We start from the raw sequence: 19,578 nt of genomic DNA, 5'->3' as shown, positions 1-19,578 counted from the left end.
TACTTTCTTGATTTCTTTTTCAGATTGTTCACTGTTGGCATGTAGAAATGCTACTAATTTTTGTATGTTAATTTTGTATCCTGCAACTTCACTGAATTTTTTTTTTTATCAGTTCTAATAGTGTTTTGGTGGAGTCTTTAGGTTTTTCCAAATGTAAGATCATATTTTCTGCATATGGGATAATTTGCCTTCTTCCTTTCAAATTTCTTTTTTTGTCTGATTGCTCTAGCAAGGACTTCCAGTATTATTAATATGTGGAATACCAGTGGTGAAAGTGGGCATCCTTATCTTGTCCCACATCTTGGAAGAAGAGCCTTCAGTTGTACCCCATTCAGTATGATGTCAGCTGTGAGTCTGTTATATATGACTTTTATTGTTTTGAGGTATTTCCTTTTATACTCAATTTTTTGAGGATTTTTATCATGAAGGGATGTTCAATTTTAGCAAATGCTTATTCAGCATCTGTTGAAATGGTCATATGGTTTTTGTCCTTCCTATCTTCCTTTTAGTAAAGGTGATTTTCTCTGGTGGTATGTTTTAATTTTTTGCTTTTTATTTTCTGAGTACCTGATGTATGTTTTTTGATATGCAATTACCAGGAGGCTTGTAAAGAATATCTTATAACTCATTATTTTAAACTGATAACAACTTAACACTGATTGCATAAACAAACAAGCAAAGGGAAAAACCAATAAAAACTCTACACTTTAGCTTTGTCCCCCCTCCCTTTAAAACTTTCTCTTGTCTTTGTATCTTATTGTACTGTCTATATTTCAAAACATAGTTGTAGTTATTATTTCTGATCAGTTTATCTTTTAGTCTTTCTATTTAAGATATGAGTCATTTACATACTAAAATAACAGAGTTATAATATTCGGTGTTTTTCTGTGTATTTACTAATACTAGTGAGCTTTGTTCCTCTAGATGATTTTTTATTGCTCGTTAATATGCTTTTCTTTCAGATTGAAGAGAATTCTGTAGCATTTCTTGCAGGATAGGTCTGGTGTTGATGAAATCCCTCACCTTTTGTTTGTTTGGGAAAGTCTTGATTTCTCCATGTTTGGAGAATATTTTTACAGAATATACTAGTCTGAATTAAAAGTTTTTTCCCTTTAGCACTGTAAATAAGTCTCCTGGCCTATAAGGTTTCCACTGAGAAGTCTGCAGCCAGACATATTTAAACTCCAAAGTATGTTATTTTTTTTATTTTTTCTTGCTGCTTTTCGGATTCTTTCTTATCTTCGACCTTTGTGAGTTTGAGTATTAAATGCCTTGAGCTAGTCTTCTTTGGGTTATGTCTGCTTGGTGTTCTATAACCTTCTTATAGTTGAATATTGTTATATTTCTCTAGGTTTGGGAAGGTCTCTGTTATTTTCCCTTTGAATAAACTTTCTACCCCCATCTCTCTTTCTAACTTTTTTAAAGACCAATAACTCTTAGATTTGCCCTTTTGAGACTATTTTCTAAGTCTTCTAGGAGTGCCTCATTCTTTTTTATTGTTTTTCCTTTTGTCTTCTCTGTGTATTTTCAAGTAGGCTGTCTTCAAACCCACAGTTCTTTCTTCTGCTTGATCAATTGTGCTTATATTAAGAGACTCTGATACATTTTTCAGTATGTCAGTTGCATGTTTTAACTCCAGAATTTCTGCTTGATTCTTTTAAATTATTTTAATCTCTTTGTTAAATTTATCTGATAGGATTCTGAATTCCTTCTGTGTGTTATCTTGAATTCCACTGAATTTCCTCTGTCTAAAAGGTCACATATCTCTGTCTCTCCAGGATTGGCAGGATTGGTCACTGATGCCTTATTTAGTTCGTTTGGTGATGTCATGTTTTCCTGGATAGGCTTTATGCTTGTGGATGTTCGTTGTTGTCTGGGCATTGAAGAGTTAGGTATTTATTGTAGCCTTGCAGTCTGGGCTTGTTTGTACCTGTCCTTCTTGGGAAGGCTTTCCAGATGTTTGAAGAAACTTAGGTGTTGTGGTCTAAGTTTTTGGTCACTGCAGGAATATGTGCATTAGGGAGCACTCCAAGCCCAGTAACATTGTGGCTCTTGCCAAGGTACCACCTTAGTAGCCTTGGATAATATCCAAAATCATTCTCTGGATTACCAGGCAGAGACCGTTTTTCTCTTCTCTTACTTTCTCCCAAACAAACAGATTCAGTCTCTCTCTCTCTCTCTCTCTCTTTCCTGGATCTGGGGGAGGGGTAACACAAGTATCCCTGTGGCCACCACCACTGAGACTGCATAGGGTCAGACCTGAAGCCAGCACAGCACTGAGTCTTGCACAAAGCCTGCAGTAACCACTGCTTGGCTCCTGCCTATGTTTACTCAAGGCACTAGGGCTCTATAATGAGCAGGTGGTAAAGCCAGCCAGGCTTGTATCCTTCCCTTCAGGACAACTAGTTCCTCCTAGTCCTGGGCAGGTCTAGAGATGACGTCCAGGAACCAGGGCCTGGAGTCAGAAATCTTAGGAATCTACCGGTACTCTATTCTACTGTGGGTGAGCTGGCACCCAAGGCACAAGACAAAGTCCTTCCCACTCTTCCTTCTCCTTTCCACAAGCAGAGGAGTCTCTCCCTGTGGCCACCACTGCCCCAGGCCTGCAACAAGTACTGTCTGGCTCCTGCTGATGTTCATTCAAGACCCAGGGGCTCTTCAATCAGTTTGTGGTGAATGCTGCCAGGCCTAGGAGTCTATTTTGGGGCAGTGGGCCCACCTCTAACCCAGGGAAGGTCCAGAAATGCCATCTAGGAGCCAAGCCCTGGAATCAGGAACCCCGAGAGCCCCCTTGGTGGTTTACCCCACTGTGGCTAAGCTGGTACCTAAGCTGATTTTAGGTTCTTATGAAAGTGCTTTTTTGTGTGGAGAGTTGTTCAATTTGTTGTTCCTTTGGGAGGGCAAGCGGTACAGGCTGCTATTTAGCCATATGGCTCCATCTCCCTCTTAATCCAAAAAGAAAATTTTAATTGCAAATATGATACATCCAAAGAAAGTATTTTTGAAATAAAAAATAAGTGGTCTTAATTCCAAGGAAAGAACCAACATAGTAAAGTGAAAATGCATTTTTTCCAAAAGTTACTTGTTTGGTCACATATTGTATTTTATTTAAATGATATATCTAGAATAGGTAAGTCCATAGATATTACAAAACAGGTTAGTAGTTGCCAGGGAATGTGAGTGTGCAGAATGGGGAGTCATTGCTTAATGGCAGTGTTTTCAAGAGTTACTTTTGTGTACACTTGCAGTCTGGTATCTAAATAATTGAAATATTTGAAAGTCGTGATTCCTAGAATAAAAACAGTGGCTAACTTTTAATGATTTCAATGTCATGTGCACAAAAAAACCATGACCAGAGTAATAAGTTTACCCATTCTACCATTCTTATCAAATAATTGCTTAAATAAGCTTTTAAAAATTTCCTATTGAGATGTTACTTAAAATGATATTTGTTTAGTTCTAGAGGTTATGCTTTCCCCAGGTTATGCTTGATTTGGGTAATCTAAGTTTAAGTCCCAATGTAAGACCTAGGGCATGGTACTTAACTTCCTGTAGACCTCAGTTTTATTGACTGTGTGGTAGAAGAAATAATAGTACCTAGCCTGTGAGTTTGTTTTAAATGTTAAATGAGAGAACATGTGGAACATCTTACCCAGTGCCTGGCACATGGTGAGCAATCAATAAATAGGAACTCATCCTGTCATCTTCAGATTTCCACTTCTGGAGCCAGCAGGCTTTCCCTGGTTCATCCACTGAACTTGCAGGGAAAGCACTTAGTGCCCTTCGGTCCTCTCATCCAGTACATGGATATACAGTCTTCATGTGGTTGATACAAATGCGAATGTGCTAATGCATCTTTACCAAAAAGGGAGGTAAAAGAAGGATAATCCTGCCAGAGATGCATATGCAAAGATCCGAAAGTGATCGAGAGTGAGGGATTGCAAATTGGACAACACTTAGTAGTGGCTCCAGAAAAGGTTCTTAGAGACTGGCCAGGATGCAGCCTTTTCATCCAGAGAAACAGCCATCTCATTCGTAGACTGATTGGTGACTGATTGGCAGATTTTATGAGATGACACAAACACCCTCCCCATTGTCCTGCCAAAATGTGGGGAAACTCTTTCTGGAAAAGTTATTTCTTTGAATTGAGCTTCCAAAAGGTCCTTATTAGAATTCAAATACTCTACCTGGGTTGAATATCACGTTGCATAATAGTTTCTCCAGATTAAGGCCATTTTTCCTAAATATTTAGAAAAGAATTTTTCGCTTCTTATCAATGATGCTGGTGTTGACTCAGTGCCTGCCTAAGACTTCTTCCAGTGTATTTCTTTACCCCAACCAGTATCTTTTTCTTTGGAAGAATTTTTTTTTATTATTATTATAACACTATTGTAGGAACTCCTTTTTGGCAAAGAAGGCATCTAAAGTAACTTTTAGGGATGGAGGCTTATGAAAAACAAGACAGAGGCAAGACTCAATTTTTGAAATCGAATTCCAGCCATGAAGCAAATGCCACAAAAGGGCACAGGAAGAAAATTTGTAAAGGGCTTATCTACCATTGTTGACCAAAGATTTATTCTGTTGTTAAGCAGACACCTTGTGAGCCAGATATTGTGCTAGGTATTCTGAATACAAAGATGAAGAAGCCTCATTCCCTGTTTTCAAAGAAACTCACAGCATTATGGAGGCCCAAGTTTCTATTTGGGCCTCCACAATGCCTTGTGCTCTACCAAGAATGTTAAAACAATCCTTTCCGGTATGAGTTTCTAGTTAGTGGCTTATAGTTAGCCAAATGAAGACAGGATGACCATATGGTGCTGATAAATTGAAAGGAATTAGGATGAGCATCTAGAGGTTTGCATGGCCAGACACCTAATTCAGATTGCAGAACAGCAGGATGGGAGGCGTAGTCCCAATTTAACTCTTGATCAAAAAGAGAGGTAAAAGAAACGAAATATAATCCTGCCAGAAATGTGTATGCAAAGATCTGTAAGTGATCGAGAGCAAGGGATTGCAGATTGGACAGCAGGCTTTCTCATTTAATCCCGAGGAACCCTGGGAGGATTCTAGGTGTGCATATTGTCCTTATTTTGTAGAAGAAGATATTGAATCCTAAAGAGACAATGCATTTTCAAAGCTTACACAGTCCAAATCAATAGCTGAACAGTGGCTGTAGGATTTGAATGCCCCTGTGATGTTCACTGTGTGTTGCCACCATACCCTGCAAATGTGTTATAAAATAATAATAATAAACAAAATTAACCCGAGATATTCCCAGACTCAATCAATCCAAGGAGACTGAACTTCTGAGTTTGTCTTGGAGTTAGTTGGCCTTTACTGCTACTTATGCTAGATCTCGAAGGTAGAGTAGGCAGTATACTTAGCGGGGAAGTGGGAGAAAGGTGAGAGTTTCCCCAGGCAGGGGAAACAAAGTGAGCAGATCTGGGGCAAGGTGTGTGAGATTGTGTGGCTGAAAATATAGGGTGGGAAAGATTAGTTATCAAGGGCTAAGCTGAATAGTAGATTGAATCCAAATGGTAGAAGTTTTTATTTAACACACAAAAAAGGCTAGAATTGATCCTGTAAGGAATATGAAGCTATGGAAGGTTTTTCATCAGAGGCTTTGACATTTTAAGATTTATGTCTTTGAAAGATAATCCAAAGATAAGAGAATAAAACCTTAGATGTGTAAAATAGGAGTCAGGAAAACTACACAAGCTATGTGTAAAGGGAGTCAAGGAGCCAGGATCGAAAGGAAGACAAAAACACAAACCAATTATTTTAAATCAAATACTAGTACAATAACATATTTTTAAGTTTTAAAGCTGCTTTTTTCCATAGCTCATTGATTACTCTTTTTAAACTTAATAGCAGATATTGTTTATTGATTCCTTACCATAGTCCAGATACTTTGCTAAGGTTTTACATGTCTTTTTTAGTCCTCAAGAAAATTCTCTTTTCTCTTCATTTTATAACTGAGGAAACTGAGGCCAGGGAAGGTTAAATAATTTGTTTGCAATCAAACAACTAGTGGTTGGTGGAATTTGGATTTGCAACCAGGCAGTCTGGCTCCAATGGCCTCTTCTTAACTTGATCCTACAAACACTTCCTAAATAGTAGGCATTTTCTCAGAGCAGATCTTTCATGTTAGAGAAAACTTATTTGTAATCTGTGATCAAGGAGAAATTGCCTGAGTTGCCTGGATTATTTTGGCATTTTTAATATATGCAAGAAAAATGTTATCAAATAAATGTAAATTAAATGGTCCTGAGTTTACTTTCTAATAAATCAATTTTCAGTATTTCCCATTATATCAGAAACTAAATTATTATTAAAACACATCTTGTGTGCATTTGTTTTTGACAGGTTGCTTTTCACATCTTTTTTTTTTTTTTTTTGAGATGGAGTTTTGCTCTTGTTGCCCAGGCTGGAGTCCAATGACACAATCTCAGCTCACTGAAACCTCCTCCTGCCAGGCTGAAGCAATTCTCCTGCCTCAGCCTCCCAAGTAGCTGGGATTACAGGTGCCCACCACCACGTCCAGCTAATTTTTGTATTTTTTTTTTTTTTTAGTACAGACGGGGTTTCACCATATTTGCCAGGCTGTTCTCAAACTCCTGACCTTAGGTGATCCACCTGTCTTGGCCTCCCAAAGTGCTGGGATTATAGGTGTGAGCCACTGCGCCCAGCCTCAAATCTTATTTTAATAAAAACCTCAATTTATCTCGCTGTTAGAAACTAGGGCTTCATTTGGCAATGTGGTCTTTCCAGTTTTTTTCTCTCTTTCAAAAATCTTTTAAGAATTATTTTTATTAAAGTAAGTTAATTTTAAAATTTTGCTTTATCTCTTGAGATTGGTATATAGAGTTAGGAACTACTTGATGACATATAGGAAGCTACTATAAATTTGAAATAAGAACTAAAGTTATAATGTGACCAAACTGAATAAGCACTGATAGCATTTGTATATATTTAAACAGAAAAAAATAGTTAGAAGAATAATTTTTAAAAACACACACCAGATGTTGGTAAAGGCAAAGATGTTTTTGCTCTTGACTTTGTCTATGAAAGTCAAGTGAATACTTTGTAAAGAATTGATGATGGATAAGACAAGTACATTGATTTGTCAAGGTGTGAATTGTTGTCTTCAAACCTTCTGCTTCCATGATTGTTTTTTCTTTAATAATGAGACACCTGGACCATAACTAGCTATGCAATTCTGAATCTACCTTTACAACTTAATCTTTATGATTCCGTTATATGAGATATGTAGAGTAGTCAAATTCACATGGACAGAAAGCTAAATGGTGCTTGTCAGGGGCTGGGAGAAGAGGAGAATAGGAAGTTACTATTTAATGAGTACAGGGTTTTCAATTTGGAAGGATGAAACACTTCTGGAGATGGATGGAGATAATCATTGTGCAACAGGGGGAATGTACATTGTACCACTGAACAGTACACTTACAAAGGGTTAAAATGTCAATTTTATGTGATGTGTATTTTACCATAAATAAAAAATACTTAATGTTTACCTATACTTAGAGAGAGTTTACATATAGTCATTTGTTGAATAAAATTTGTAAATGCATATGCTTAGATAAATATAAAAAATTGTTTTAAACTAAAACTTACAGATTTCTAGCTTTAAAACTGTGGAGAAACAATCTTCCTATGCCATTTTTTTCTTTAAAAAATCACTCAAACCAATAATTAGTACAAAAACCAGAAAGGTACATTTCATTTTTGAGGAAACTGGGAGATGTCTGTAACTCTAAGCCACGATGCATAAAGATAGAAGTAGATGGAGAAAAGGTCAATGACTTAACCAAATAAGAGAACCATACTAAAGTGAAGCAAACGGAGCTGCCCCACTCCCCCAAAACATACTTTGGAAGATGGAAGAGTTCTAAAAATAGCAGGTGTATGAACATGTATATTATATACACTTCTCCATACGCCCTCACTCTTTCTCAGTGTAGTCAACATACTTTGCATCCCTCTCCATGGAAGACAGAGACTTTGGGATACTAGGCAGAGAGTAGAGGAAGGATAGCTGTATGTTTAATTCTATTTAGGACAAATAAATGAATGTCTGCAATGTGTCAGTAAGACCTTCAGCGTCCTTCTCCTACCCATACCAGAACGCTAGCAAGCGTGTTTATATCCTTCTCTAGAAAAATAGAGATACCCCAGAGGAAAAAAAACAAAACAAACAAACAAACAAACAAAAAACTCTTACAAATAGTAACATTTGGAAGAGGCAAAGAAAGTGCCCACTGGGGACTTGATGATGCTGCAGTAAAAATCCCAGTGCACAAGCCTCACCCATGCACTTAGAGCTTACTGTCACCTTTCTATGGTTTCATTCTTGCGTATGAATTGGAACCAGGAATCAGTGCTGGAGTTTGAGAATACTACACTCATCACTCTTTGATTATATTATTTACATGTATTTCTTTAATAAAATTTAAATATTTAATTCAAAATAAGGTTAAATTTGCTGAGATGCATTTAAGTTTAGAATAAAGAAGAACAAGAAACGTGAAAGAGGCACAAGAGAAGAGGCAGAATGCAAAGGAAATACAGCAGCACTTAGAAAATTTTAAATTAGATAGTTTAAGTTTTCTTCTGAAATCCAGTATTGAATTAGCGCAAAATTCTGAAAGTCAATTACAAAATTCATTTTATGTCAGCATTACTGACTCCATGCAGAAATGTTTATTCTAGTTTTAAAAACTAGTATTCTGTACCTTTTAATAGCCAATGTAATTTGTTGACAAATATTGAAATTTATACATTACCAGAGATTTCACGTACTGTTACCTTTTAAAACGATCATTTGTTAACCAGTATTACCTAATACAGCAATCAAAATGTCATCTGTTGCATAGGTAACAGGAAACTACCATTACTCATGTTGTGAGATGGTCAAAGACCTTATCATACTTTATGGTTAACAAACTCATGATGTTGTCATATATGCCCTCATCACAGCGTTTATGATACCTAAAAGTTAGTGCCTAAAAATTAGAAACAAGGACAGTGAAGTTAGATTGTTTAATCCTGCATATCTTAAAGATCTAAAATTTTCTGTCTGTTAAATATGTTTATCATTATACTAGTAATGTACATGCACCATTTTTATTATATTAATTCATTGCCACTGTTCAACTAAAGAGGATGGGTGAATTTTAAAAACTTCCAAAAACTTGGTAGCATTTTTTAATCTCTCTTCCTCTTTTCTTTCTGTCTTAAACACACACACACATCATGAAGAGCAAGCTTTGGAATGAAATATACCTGGATCCAAAAATTTTGAACAAATTATTGGCTTTCTTTATGTATGAAATTATTATTATCACATCTACTTTGGAGGGATGTTGTGATGTATAAGTAAGAAAGTATTGTCTACTTAGCACGTAGGTAATTAATAAATAGTAGGGATTTATTATTATCCTAACCTGACAGTTTATGAAAGAGGTAGGAAATCTGGAGATAGGAAAGCCCTCAAAATATAATACTCTGGACTTCTCCTCTGGGAATTAAGGAATGTAGCTCCAAGCAAGGTTCGTGCCAGTACAAAAGTCCTTGAATCCAATTGTATTCCTAGTAAGTGTAATAAAATAAAAGAAACCTCTAGGAATTGCCTCAAAATTCCCCTCCAGATAAGGAAAATAACACAATATTTCTCAATAATGAGGAACTGCTACAGGAGTTCAAAGTATTTCGTTCTCATTAGCATTCGAGTACAATAGAGAATAGCAGGAAACTATAAAAACTGCACTCCCCTGATCTTTTTTTCTAAAAAGTTAGTTTGACTTCTCTGGAGTACTGAATTTCAGCATATTTGAGAGGCCTGAATATTTAGTTGGTATATGATATGGCTGTAAGAAATATGCTCATGATAGATTGGAAAGTATAGAGTATCTATTGTAATCTGAAAATAGGAATTTAGAGAACAGAAGATTTGACAGTAGGCAGAGTATTTGAAAGTATTAATACTTGAGAAAACCTGGGTTGTATAGTAAAATTACTCTGTAACACCTCATTCAATTGGCTTCAGTTAATGTTTAATGTTTAATTCATGGATAAATGTCATGTCTCACAAGTCATGCTCACCATTGAATGATAAGAGAAAGGGAGATCACATTTTAGGTGCACACAATCTACCTGTATGCAATTGACGCTTTCCATGTAAGTGTTGCCAAGTCGTATCAGGGGCACCATTAGTGGTATGAGATAGACTTTAGGCATTATTTTGGACTCTTTTTTTTCCTATTAATATACACTTATATTTTGGGGGCAAATTATACCAGTATATTAAACCTATTTACAGAATCAATGTAAAGTTACTTTTTATATTCAGTTTAGGTTTTGTTTGTTTTTTTTTTTAAGTGAGCCAATTAAGAAAAATATCAAATCATGGTATAGATGGAATGCTAATATGGAAAGAATTATGAAGGTGGTGTTACGACTGAAGTTTCAGAAACATCAAATGACATAGTCATTTGATTCAACAAAACATCTACAGATGGATGACCCAATGGATGTATACATCTGTGGTACAGTCTATTGAAATGTGGTAACAACCAGAAAGTAAAAGGTCTATACATTATACAATTCAGTATAATCGCAGCTTCTGGATCAAAAGCATGGGCCACATCGTTCCTAAATCCAGTCTCACCATATTCAGGTCTCCTCATCAGCCTGCATGCCATCATATGCTTGCATGCTAACAGGAATTTGGAGGGAAATGCCATATCTTTTCCATTTTGGGAAGCTTTTCAGAGGGAAAACTACAAGATGCTTAGATTACAAAACATTCTTTCAGAAAAGTTCATGTGAAAAACGGCCTTACAAGTGGAGAAATCTATATGAACAGACATTTCTCAAAAGAAGACATTCATACAGCCAACAGACACATGAAAAAATGCTCATCATCACTGGCCAGCAGAGAAATGCAAATCAAAACCACAATGAGATACCATCTCACACCAGTTGGAATGGCGATCATTAAAAAGTCAGGAAACAACAGGTGCTGGAGAGGATGTGGAGAAATAGGAACACTTTTACACTGTTGGTGGGATTGTAAACTAGTTCAACCATTATGGAAAACAGTATGGCGATTCCTCAAAGATCTAGAACTAGATGTACCATATGACCCAGCCATCCCATTACTGGGTATATACCCAAAGGATTATAAATCATGCTGCTATAAAGACACACGCACACGTATGTTTATTGCGGCACTGTTCACAATAGCAAAGACTTGGAATCAACCCAAATGTCCATCAGTGACAGACTGGATTAAGAAAATGTGGCACATATACACCATGGAATACTATGCAGCCATAAAAAAGGATGAGTTTGTGTCCTTTGTAGGGACATGGATGCAGCTGGAAACCATCATTCTTAGCAAACTATCACAAGAACAGAAAACCAAACACCGCATGCTCTCACTCATAGGTGGGAACTGAACAATGAGATCACTTGGACTCGGGAAGGGGAACATCACACACCGGGGCCTATCATGGGGAGGGGGGAAGGGGGAGGGATTGCACTGGGAGTTATACCTGATGTAAATGTTATGCACATGTACCCTAGAACTTAAAGTATAATAATAATAATAAAACAAGTGGAGAAAACTGTAACATCGAATACATACTATTTGGTTTTTTTTTATTCTGTCATTGCCTTAAATATTAGGAGTAGAAACAAAATTTAAATTTAAATCTCAGTGGTCTTACAACATAGTGCATTTTTCTTTCTCTGTAATGGCAACCTTGATGTAACAATCCAAAAGCTTTGAATATTCTGGTTAGTTCCATACGTTGTCAGATTCCCCACTTTAGTTTGTTTTTGTAGGGGGAGAGGGGTGATTTATTAGTCATTATGCGACTATTATACAGTATCTAGTAGATGCCCAATAAGTGTGTTAGGGTTTCAGAGAAAGATTCCTGGAAGATATAGAATGTTGGGCAAGTAAACAAGGAATAGCACATGGGGCTGCGTTGAACTCGTGTGTGTGTGACAGAGAAGGGAGTGGCATCAGGCTAAATAATCTCACTAGGACATGGATCTGGGGGACAGTAGAACACAGGCTAATTATTTCTGGACAGTTGAAAACTCAACATTCAGACATTACATTCTCTGATCATTGTCATTTTCTTTCTGAAATGGCAACTGGAAGCTATTTGGTAGACCTTACATGGAGAGAACAGTGTTTCAAATGAATAGTAGTTGCTTAATTTTACTTGATTTGCTTTTGTTCTTTCTTTTCCCACATTTAAATTCCAATGAGAAAAAAATTAAACTTCTTCCTCTAAGTCCCCTCTCCCCTAAAAATTATTAGTCTCACAGACCATTTAAGTTTCTAAAAAAATACGTGATTAATTAACCTGCTTTAAAATGCCAGCAATATACTAGACATGGGACAGTGCTAAGAAAGTGTGAATGTCCCCTGGCAGTCATAAGGAAACTGAAAAGCTTAAGGGGATAACTATGTGGAAAGCAATTTATTGGCATTTACCATAAGAGGCCTGAGAGTCATTCAAAGAAGACTAAGTCACAAATGCACCTTGAAGGGTGACCAGGGGAGCAGATGAAGGGTTTGTTGTAAGAAGCAGCCAGAGCCTCTGGCGGATGCCTTACTACATTTTCCAAGTTGTTTGGGTGGGTCACAACTGCACTCCAACATCCTGTCTGCAAATGCTAAATAAACACCAAGTTCACGTCAGACTAGAGAACCAACGTACTAATGCCATTTAAGCAATCAGAATGCTTACATTATTTTCACTTGGTAATTCACATCCAAAATAACTGAAGTTGGCACACCCAGAGAAGTATATATCCTCTGTGTAGAGATGTTCAGAGAGATAGGCAGGGTGGTGAACCATTCCTTCTGTTAGGAGCAATTGGAATCAGCTTAGATTATAGCTACTGTAATACAAAATATTTTATATTTAGGAAGTGGGAAAGGTTTTGGCCTTCAAAATAATAAGAGATATTGACAAGACATAAAGCTTCATTCCTTACTGAAGAGCTGTTAAGGATTAGCAAACCCAGAGTCTTTATGTGTAGAGATGAATGAAATTTGCATTTTTTTTTTAAAGGTTTAGAAAACATTGTGCAAGTGAACAGCCTTAATACATGCAGCCACTTGTCCAGGAATAATACATTCGATTTTTCAGTTTAAAATTCCAGTACATTCTGATCCAAGGGTGCCTGTTACACTCTGCTGAATTTTTCAGAGGTAATTTACATCTCTACAACCAACTCCAAAGCATGACATTTCATTACATCCGCTCAAAATGAACAGCTGCTAAGTCATCAAGTTCTCTCAACTTTGCTTCTAAAAAGAAATTTTAGTTTTAGTACTTTAGTGAAGTACTTTTTTGAAAGAATGCCTTTTATAAAATTCATTTGTTTATTACAGTAAATAAACAACTTAATGGCAAGGGGTGTGTTCCTTATAAAGGTGCTCACAGAATGTTACCCAGAATAACACAGACATCTCATTTCCCAGAGAAGGAAATGGTTTTATAAGTTTTGTGAGGTCTCTTGTCTGCTTGGCCGGTTTACAGTGCTGGTCTCTGGAGCTGATCCGCCCCTTTGCTTTGTAAGTCTCAGCAATTGACGAGGCTAGGCTGGGCGCTGGGCTTTTCTTTTTTTTTTTTTTTTTTTTTTTTTTTCCTTGCTCACTGCCCTGCGGTGTTTTGAACTGCCTTCTTACAGACGTCATACAGCCCTTGAGGAATAGTTTCTGCCTGGTGAGATTGAATGATAGTTCTCATTCACAAAGCCTGGATTCTAAGCTGGGACACACAGAAATTACTTGCCCAGGTAAATCAGCCCACCCAGCCAAAGTGTGGAGAGCTTTGATCCTTGGCTGACTTCTTCGCTCCACGGAGAGGAGTGTTTTCCTGTGCTTGCCCTGAAATGGAACTTCCTTGACAGCTCTCCCGTGTTGCAGTACCTCCCGGTCATTTTCTTTTCCTTTCTCTCTACCTGCGCGCTTCCAGTGTTAGAAACCTTTAAATCTGTTATTATGGAATTGCAAGAAAGAGATCAAGTGACTCTTTCACTATGCTGGTTTCCCTTGTGACCCAGATGAAGAATCAATTCAGAATTCAGTTCCTCCCTTGGCATTGCAAGACACAAAAGAAACTGTCACTTCCTAACAGCCTTGTACTGGAGTAAATTCAGTATGAAGGAAGAAAGCACTCCTGCGTGTTAGAACCTTGCCCAAGAGCTGGACCGAGGACAGGAGGTGGACTCCGGGAAAATTGGATTTCTTCAAGCAGCCTCCCTGGGAAATGGAATATATTTAAAATCTTCTTTGCAGAAAGACAGTTAGAATGTATTAATAAGAATAGTTGAAGACTTATTTTCCTTTTTATTTTTTTTCAAAATGAGCATTATTATGAAGCCAAGATCCCGATCTACAAGTTCGCTAAGGACTGCAGAGGCAGTTTGGTAACGTGCTTTTCTCTCATACTTCTCCCCTTTTCTCTTTTAAGATTGATGTACTCTGAGTATTTAGTAAGTTGTGTGATGTTGAGGCTTTGTGAAAGAAGGCAGTATTGGCGACTCTTTTATTCTTTATTTTGTTCCCAAACTCATGTGCTTTAACCAAACGGGTGCTGACTTTTTTTTTTTTTAACTCCCCGTGAACTGTAACAATTTATCTGATGATAATGTTTAAAAGAGGAAAGAAACTTGCAAATATGTTGGGAGTTTTGAAAATGAAAACTTGTCATTTTTCAGTGTCTGATTCAGTTGCTTGTTTTCTTATCTTCTTTGCTTGCTGCAAGCAGGCTGTTGGTTGACAGGCTTTGCCCTTGTCTTTAGAAGCAATACTCTCACTTTTAGCACAGATGTGTTAGAAATTAATAATATTATTTATATTTAATCATATACATGAAACAAACTTGAATTTATGTGGCTAAATGTATATCAAGTTACTTATCATTCAATCATCTCTTATGTTTTATTGGAAATGATTCCTAGTAATTATATTTTTGGTCATTTTAATGCCTTTACCCTGATGAAAAAAATGTCAGTTTCATTGTATTCTAATGTTTATTCTATTATTTCCCCAATGCTGATTTGATATATGCTCATAAGCATATGGCATGGTCCTTAAGGAGTATTTTTCCGACAAAGTAACTTCTTTTCTACAATAGATATTTACAAAATACTTTTATGGCTATTTTAGGGGTTAGTCTTATTTTGTTTTTCCTAGTGATTGATCATAAATAACTAAGCTCACCTCTTGGAAATGGAAATAATCATACTTCAGACTGGAGAAGTAAAAGCAATGGTTGAAGTGAAGTGGTTGAGAATAGGAAAACAGGCCAGCAAAATATGCATTATCATGTGAGCAGGCAAACACACATGTAAATAGTCGAATTATTTGCGTCAGGAATTGAGCTTGTGTTTTTGTGGATGGGTTAGCCTCTGCTGTTATTGTAGTGTTTTACAGTCGACCAGAAGCAAGAATTGCCCCATCCGCAGTATTTCTGTGAGTTTTAATAAATTATAGATGAAGATTTTGTCTCTTACGTCACTTGCCGTTTCTTACAAAATAACACATGCAATAAATTATTCCTTGAGTTTATTTAAAGAAAAGTTTGCATCTACAAATACATTTGGAGAGTTCTTTTTTATCCTCAAACAATAAATACTGGAAAATCTTTAAAATCTTTTTATGAATTACCATAGCTAATATAAGTCACCAACATGAGTAATCAGAATTTATAATATACATGAATTTTACTCATTTATAATTTATACCTTCCTCTGTGCAAAGATAATATTACTTAACAAATAGTGTTTAACCAAACTATTTCTCTTTTTATCTAAACTGCCAGGAGACATATTTTCAAATTCAGGTTTCAATTGGAAATAATTTGTTCATTTCAGGAGATGAGTAACATTGACACCCTTTACCCCTGTGAGATTATCATAGTCTATTTTTATCCACAATTATTCTATTTTTTGTTTTAAATTGTACGAGATATTTTCATAAGTCAGGTCACAATTTAAAATGCATTTTTAAGTATATAGATTTGTGAATGTGTATATTGTTCCATTTAACTTTAAATATCCTCCATAGAGTTGGGGACAGAATGATTTTTGTGTAAAAAATAAATCTCTGTATACATATGAATGATTCTTAGATTTAACTACACGCTATAGAAACCTCTCCAGTTATTAATCTTACATCTGACTTAATAATATACCTGCTTGGGTGTATCACTGCAGCTTCCAAATAATTTGGCCTGAGGGTATAATCAGCTGTAATAACAGTTTTGCCATTTTATTATCCTTCTATCAGTCAAATATTATACATACCTATTATATTTATTTATTTAATGACATATGTAAAATCAATATAGATTATAGATTTGGTATATAGAGAAAATATATGTTTGTGTGTATATATATGTATACACACACACATACACACACTTGAGCATTAAAAAAACCCAAGCGACCTCTCTTCTTGTGCCTCTGCACATAAAGGCCATAGGCCTCAAATTGCTCAGATGGACAGTGTTTTCTCACCAGTGTTCCTGTCCATATTTCTCCACCACCACCCATTCCTTTTCAAACAGCTGACTTCCCAGGAGATTTACCTACAACTTTGCCATTTATCTCTTTTTCAGATGTTTGTTTTCAGGTTGATCTCCAAAATACTTTGTTCTTGGGACCCATCTTTCTGGCTTTACCACCTTCACTCTGATTACATAAATCTACTTTGTGTTCCATTGGTCTACTTTCTCCAAATCTGTCTCCTTTCCTCCAGGATTCCCCAAAGCCAAACATTACGTTTGGAAGTTTGTTGTATTGTGCAAGAATCCAATGTTTTGGATTACTTCTTTACCTTTTCCTATTTGTTTTTCTCCAAGTATCATAAAAAGCAGTCCACACTAACTTGTCCTTACAGCCTTAATTAAATTGCTTTGACATATTTACATTTTAAATGGGATTTCATAGCACACTTGTATTTTATACCCTTCCTCTTATTAAAGGTCAGCCTACTGTAATTAAAATTTTATTAATTTCAAGACAAAATAAAAATAACCTTAAAATTAATCTATTTGTCTCTTTGTAACATACGTGTCACAAATTTAGAGTTTATATAATAAAGGTGTATACTAGGTTGCTTTTATTTAATGAACATTTATTTATATGCCAGGTTTTAGCAGAAAGTGATTATAGTATTTATTCTTAAGCATTCTTTAAAAAAAAATGTGCCTGCTTGAAATTGAGAAAAACTTTATATATTTTCTTATGCTCATAAAGTTAATAAAATTAGCAGATTCGCTAATTGCGGAATGGTTTGCCTTTCTATTTTAGTTGTTTCAGTAACAGTATTCCACCTCCAAATTCTGCATAACAAAACAATCAGATAGTTACCTCTCCTTAAATATTCGAATGTCACATGTCTTAAATTCCAATTTAGTCAGTGGTTATACACTATAAAAATATTACCTTACGTATTCCTTGATATCTCTTTAACACTTTATCATTTATAAACATTTCCCAGGGATATTTCTCATTAATGTAATTAAGACTTGTGGTTTAGTTTAAGTAAAACATTATTAGTCTTCCAAATATAAATATAAAGAGAAGTTTAGTCAATGAAAGTGGACTTTGTTCTTTCCTGCTGTCAAAACAGTGTTTAGGATTTATGTGTTACATGTAAGATCATTCATTATGTAATCTGAAAAAAAAGAGATGCTACTCTTTAAAACATGACTATGATTGTTTATAAAGCAAATTTTAAAATTGGTTATTGAATATGTAATAATACTTAAACTTTTCATTTTAAGTATTATTATGTAATAAGTATACATGTAATACTTAGGTTTATAGATGTAGAAAAAATTCTGGAAGACTCTGTCCAAGCTTTTGGTAGTGGTTATTTTTTAGGGATTAAAAAAATGGTAGGAGTGAAGGTAGGGGGGACTGCCTCTCTTTTCTTCACTGTATTTGCATATTATATGTGGTTTTTATCAATAAAGTATTATATATGAAAGTTTAAAATATTAAAAATATACCTACTATATGTATTAGCAAACTCATCTTTATATATGCTGATATCTACATATCCATTAAACCACAATTTGCTCAGGGTATAAAATATGCAAATAAGCATTTCAGTACTGGGTGGATACAATTTTCTGAATTATGTTGCAACTGTGACCAATGGAGGATTATAATTTTTTTATTAGCTCTTTTCTCTTAAGGTTGTAAAAATCTAGGCTGGCTTAGCATTCTTATTTTGGCCTCATGATCACAGTGGAAAGCATTCGTATAAGCTAAAATGTCCAGTTTTATAATTGAGAATCAAAAAGATGGAATAACATTGATTAATATGTTGGAAGGAAAATAACCCATTAACCCCATTATTCCATCCTCAGTTATTCTCATTTTCAACTTACCTTACATATCTTAAATAGCTGTAAATACTATTTCTGTACTCTGCTTCTTCATTTAACATATCAATATTTTTCTATTTTTGGCCAGGCGCCGTAGCTTGTGTCTATAATACCTGTAATTTAGGAGGTCGAGGCAGGCAGATCGCTTGGGGTCAGGAGTTCAAGACCAGCCTAGCCAAAATGGCGCAATTCTGTCTCTACTAAAAATACAAAAATTAGCCGGGAGAGGTGGTACATATCTGTAATCTCAGCGTCTTGGGAGGCTGAGGCATGAGAATTGCTTGAGCCCAGGAGGTAGAGGTTACAGTGAGCTAAGATCGTGCCACTGCACTCCAGCCTGGGTGACAGAGCAAGACTCTGTCTCAATTTTTTTAAAAATCTGTTTTTCTAATAATACTTATAGCTTTCATTTTATTGTGTCTTTTATGAATGAGAACTCTGTCAAGAATTTTACATATATTATTTAGTTATTATTATAATATTGAAAAGAAGGAGTTGTTAATCCTAATTTTACAGGTGAGAAAATGATTCTGTGAGATGAAATAACTTGAGCAAGGTCATAGGCTGGGGTAACCCAAGTCTGTCTACCTCAAAGAACATGCTCTGTTACTTCCGCTTGTTGCCTTCCTCTGTGGTCTATATAATTATCTTTTTTAATGGCTATAAAATTGTTCATGTTGGGAATATTCTTAGATGCATTACAGTATTTGGCAGTTTTCTTTTCAGAAGTATGGTAGTCTATGATATTTAGGGTTGACGTTGGTTGTTGAAAAATAGCTTTGTGAAAGACTGTTGGTTGTTGGAAAAGAGCTTTGTGAAAGACTCTTGTGCTTGTAGCTTGTAGGCCATTATATTCTCTACTGGTAGCAGATAAGGTCCTCTGGTCTTTATAAGAGGGAATAAAGAGCAAAAGGCCAATGTCTCACAATTTTGAATAGATTATCTTTCCAATTATATTAGCAAGTTTTTCTGTTCTCTGCAAGCTCTGTAAGGCTTCAGGTCGGAAACAAGTAGTACATATCAGATTTTGTATGACGTTTTAGATCAGCTTTGAAAAAAGTACACAATCTTCCTTCCTATTTCTTTTATCTTAGAAACTTTGGTAAATAGGCAGACAAATAGAATTCTC

General features: G+C 35.7%; 1 protein-coding gene across 15 annotated transcripts in view; it reads left to right on the top strand.

The window, feature by feature from the left end:
• The window catches only part of PDE4D (phosphodiesterase 4D), a 1,533,637-nt gene that overhangs the window by 1,212,822 nt on the left and 301,237 nt on the right, over nt 1-19,578 (top strand). Inside the window, exon 1 of one of the 15 annotated variants that reach the window (XM_031666726.1) lies at nt 11,585-14,475. The exons of the other annotated variants lie outside the window; for them this stretch is intronic. Coding sequence (XP_031522586.1) covers nt 14,411-14,475 — 65 coding nt within the window. The 5' untranslated portion in view covers nt 11,585-14,410. Of the gene's footprint in view, nt 1-11,584; nt 14,476-19,578 lie in introns of those variants that run through there. 15 annotated transcript variants of the gene reach the window in all.

The sequence above is a fragment of the Papio anubis genome, chromosome 5 (assembly GCF_008728515.1).
Source record: "Papio anubis isolate 15944 chromosome 5, Panubis1.0, whole genome shotgun sequence".
Classification (NCBI taxonomy): domain Eukaryota; kingdom Metazoa; phylum Chordata; class Mammalia; order Primates; family Cercopithecidae; genus Papio; species Papio anubis.
This window is presented reverse-complemented; position numbering and strand designations above follow the sequence as displayed.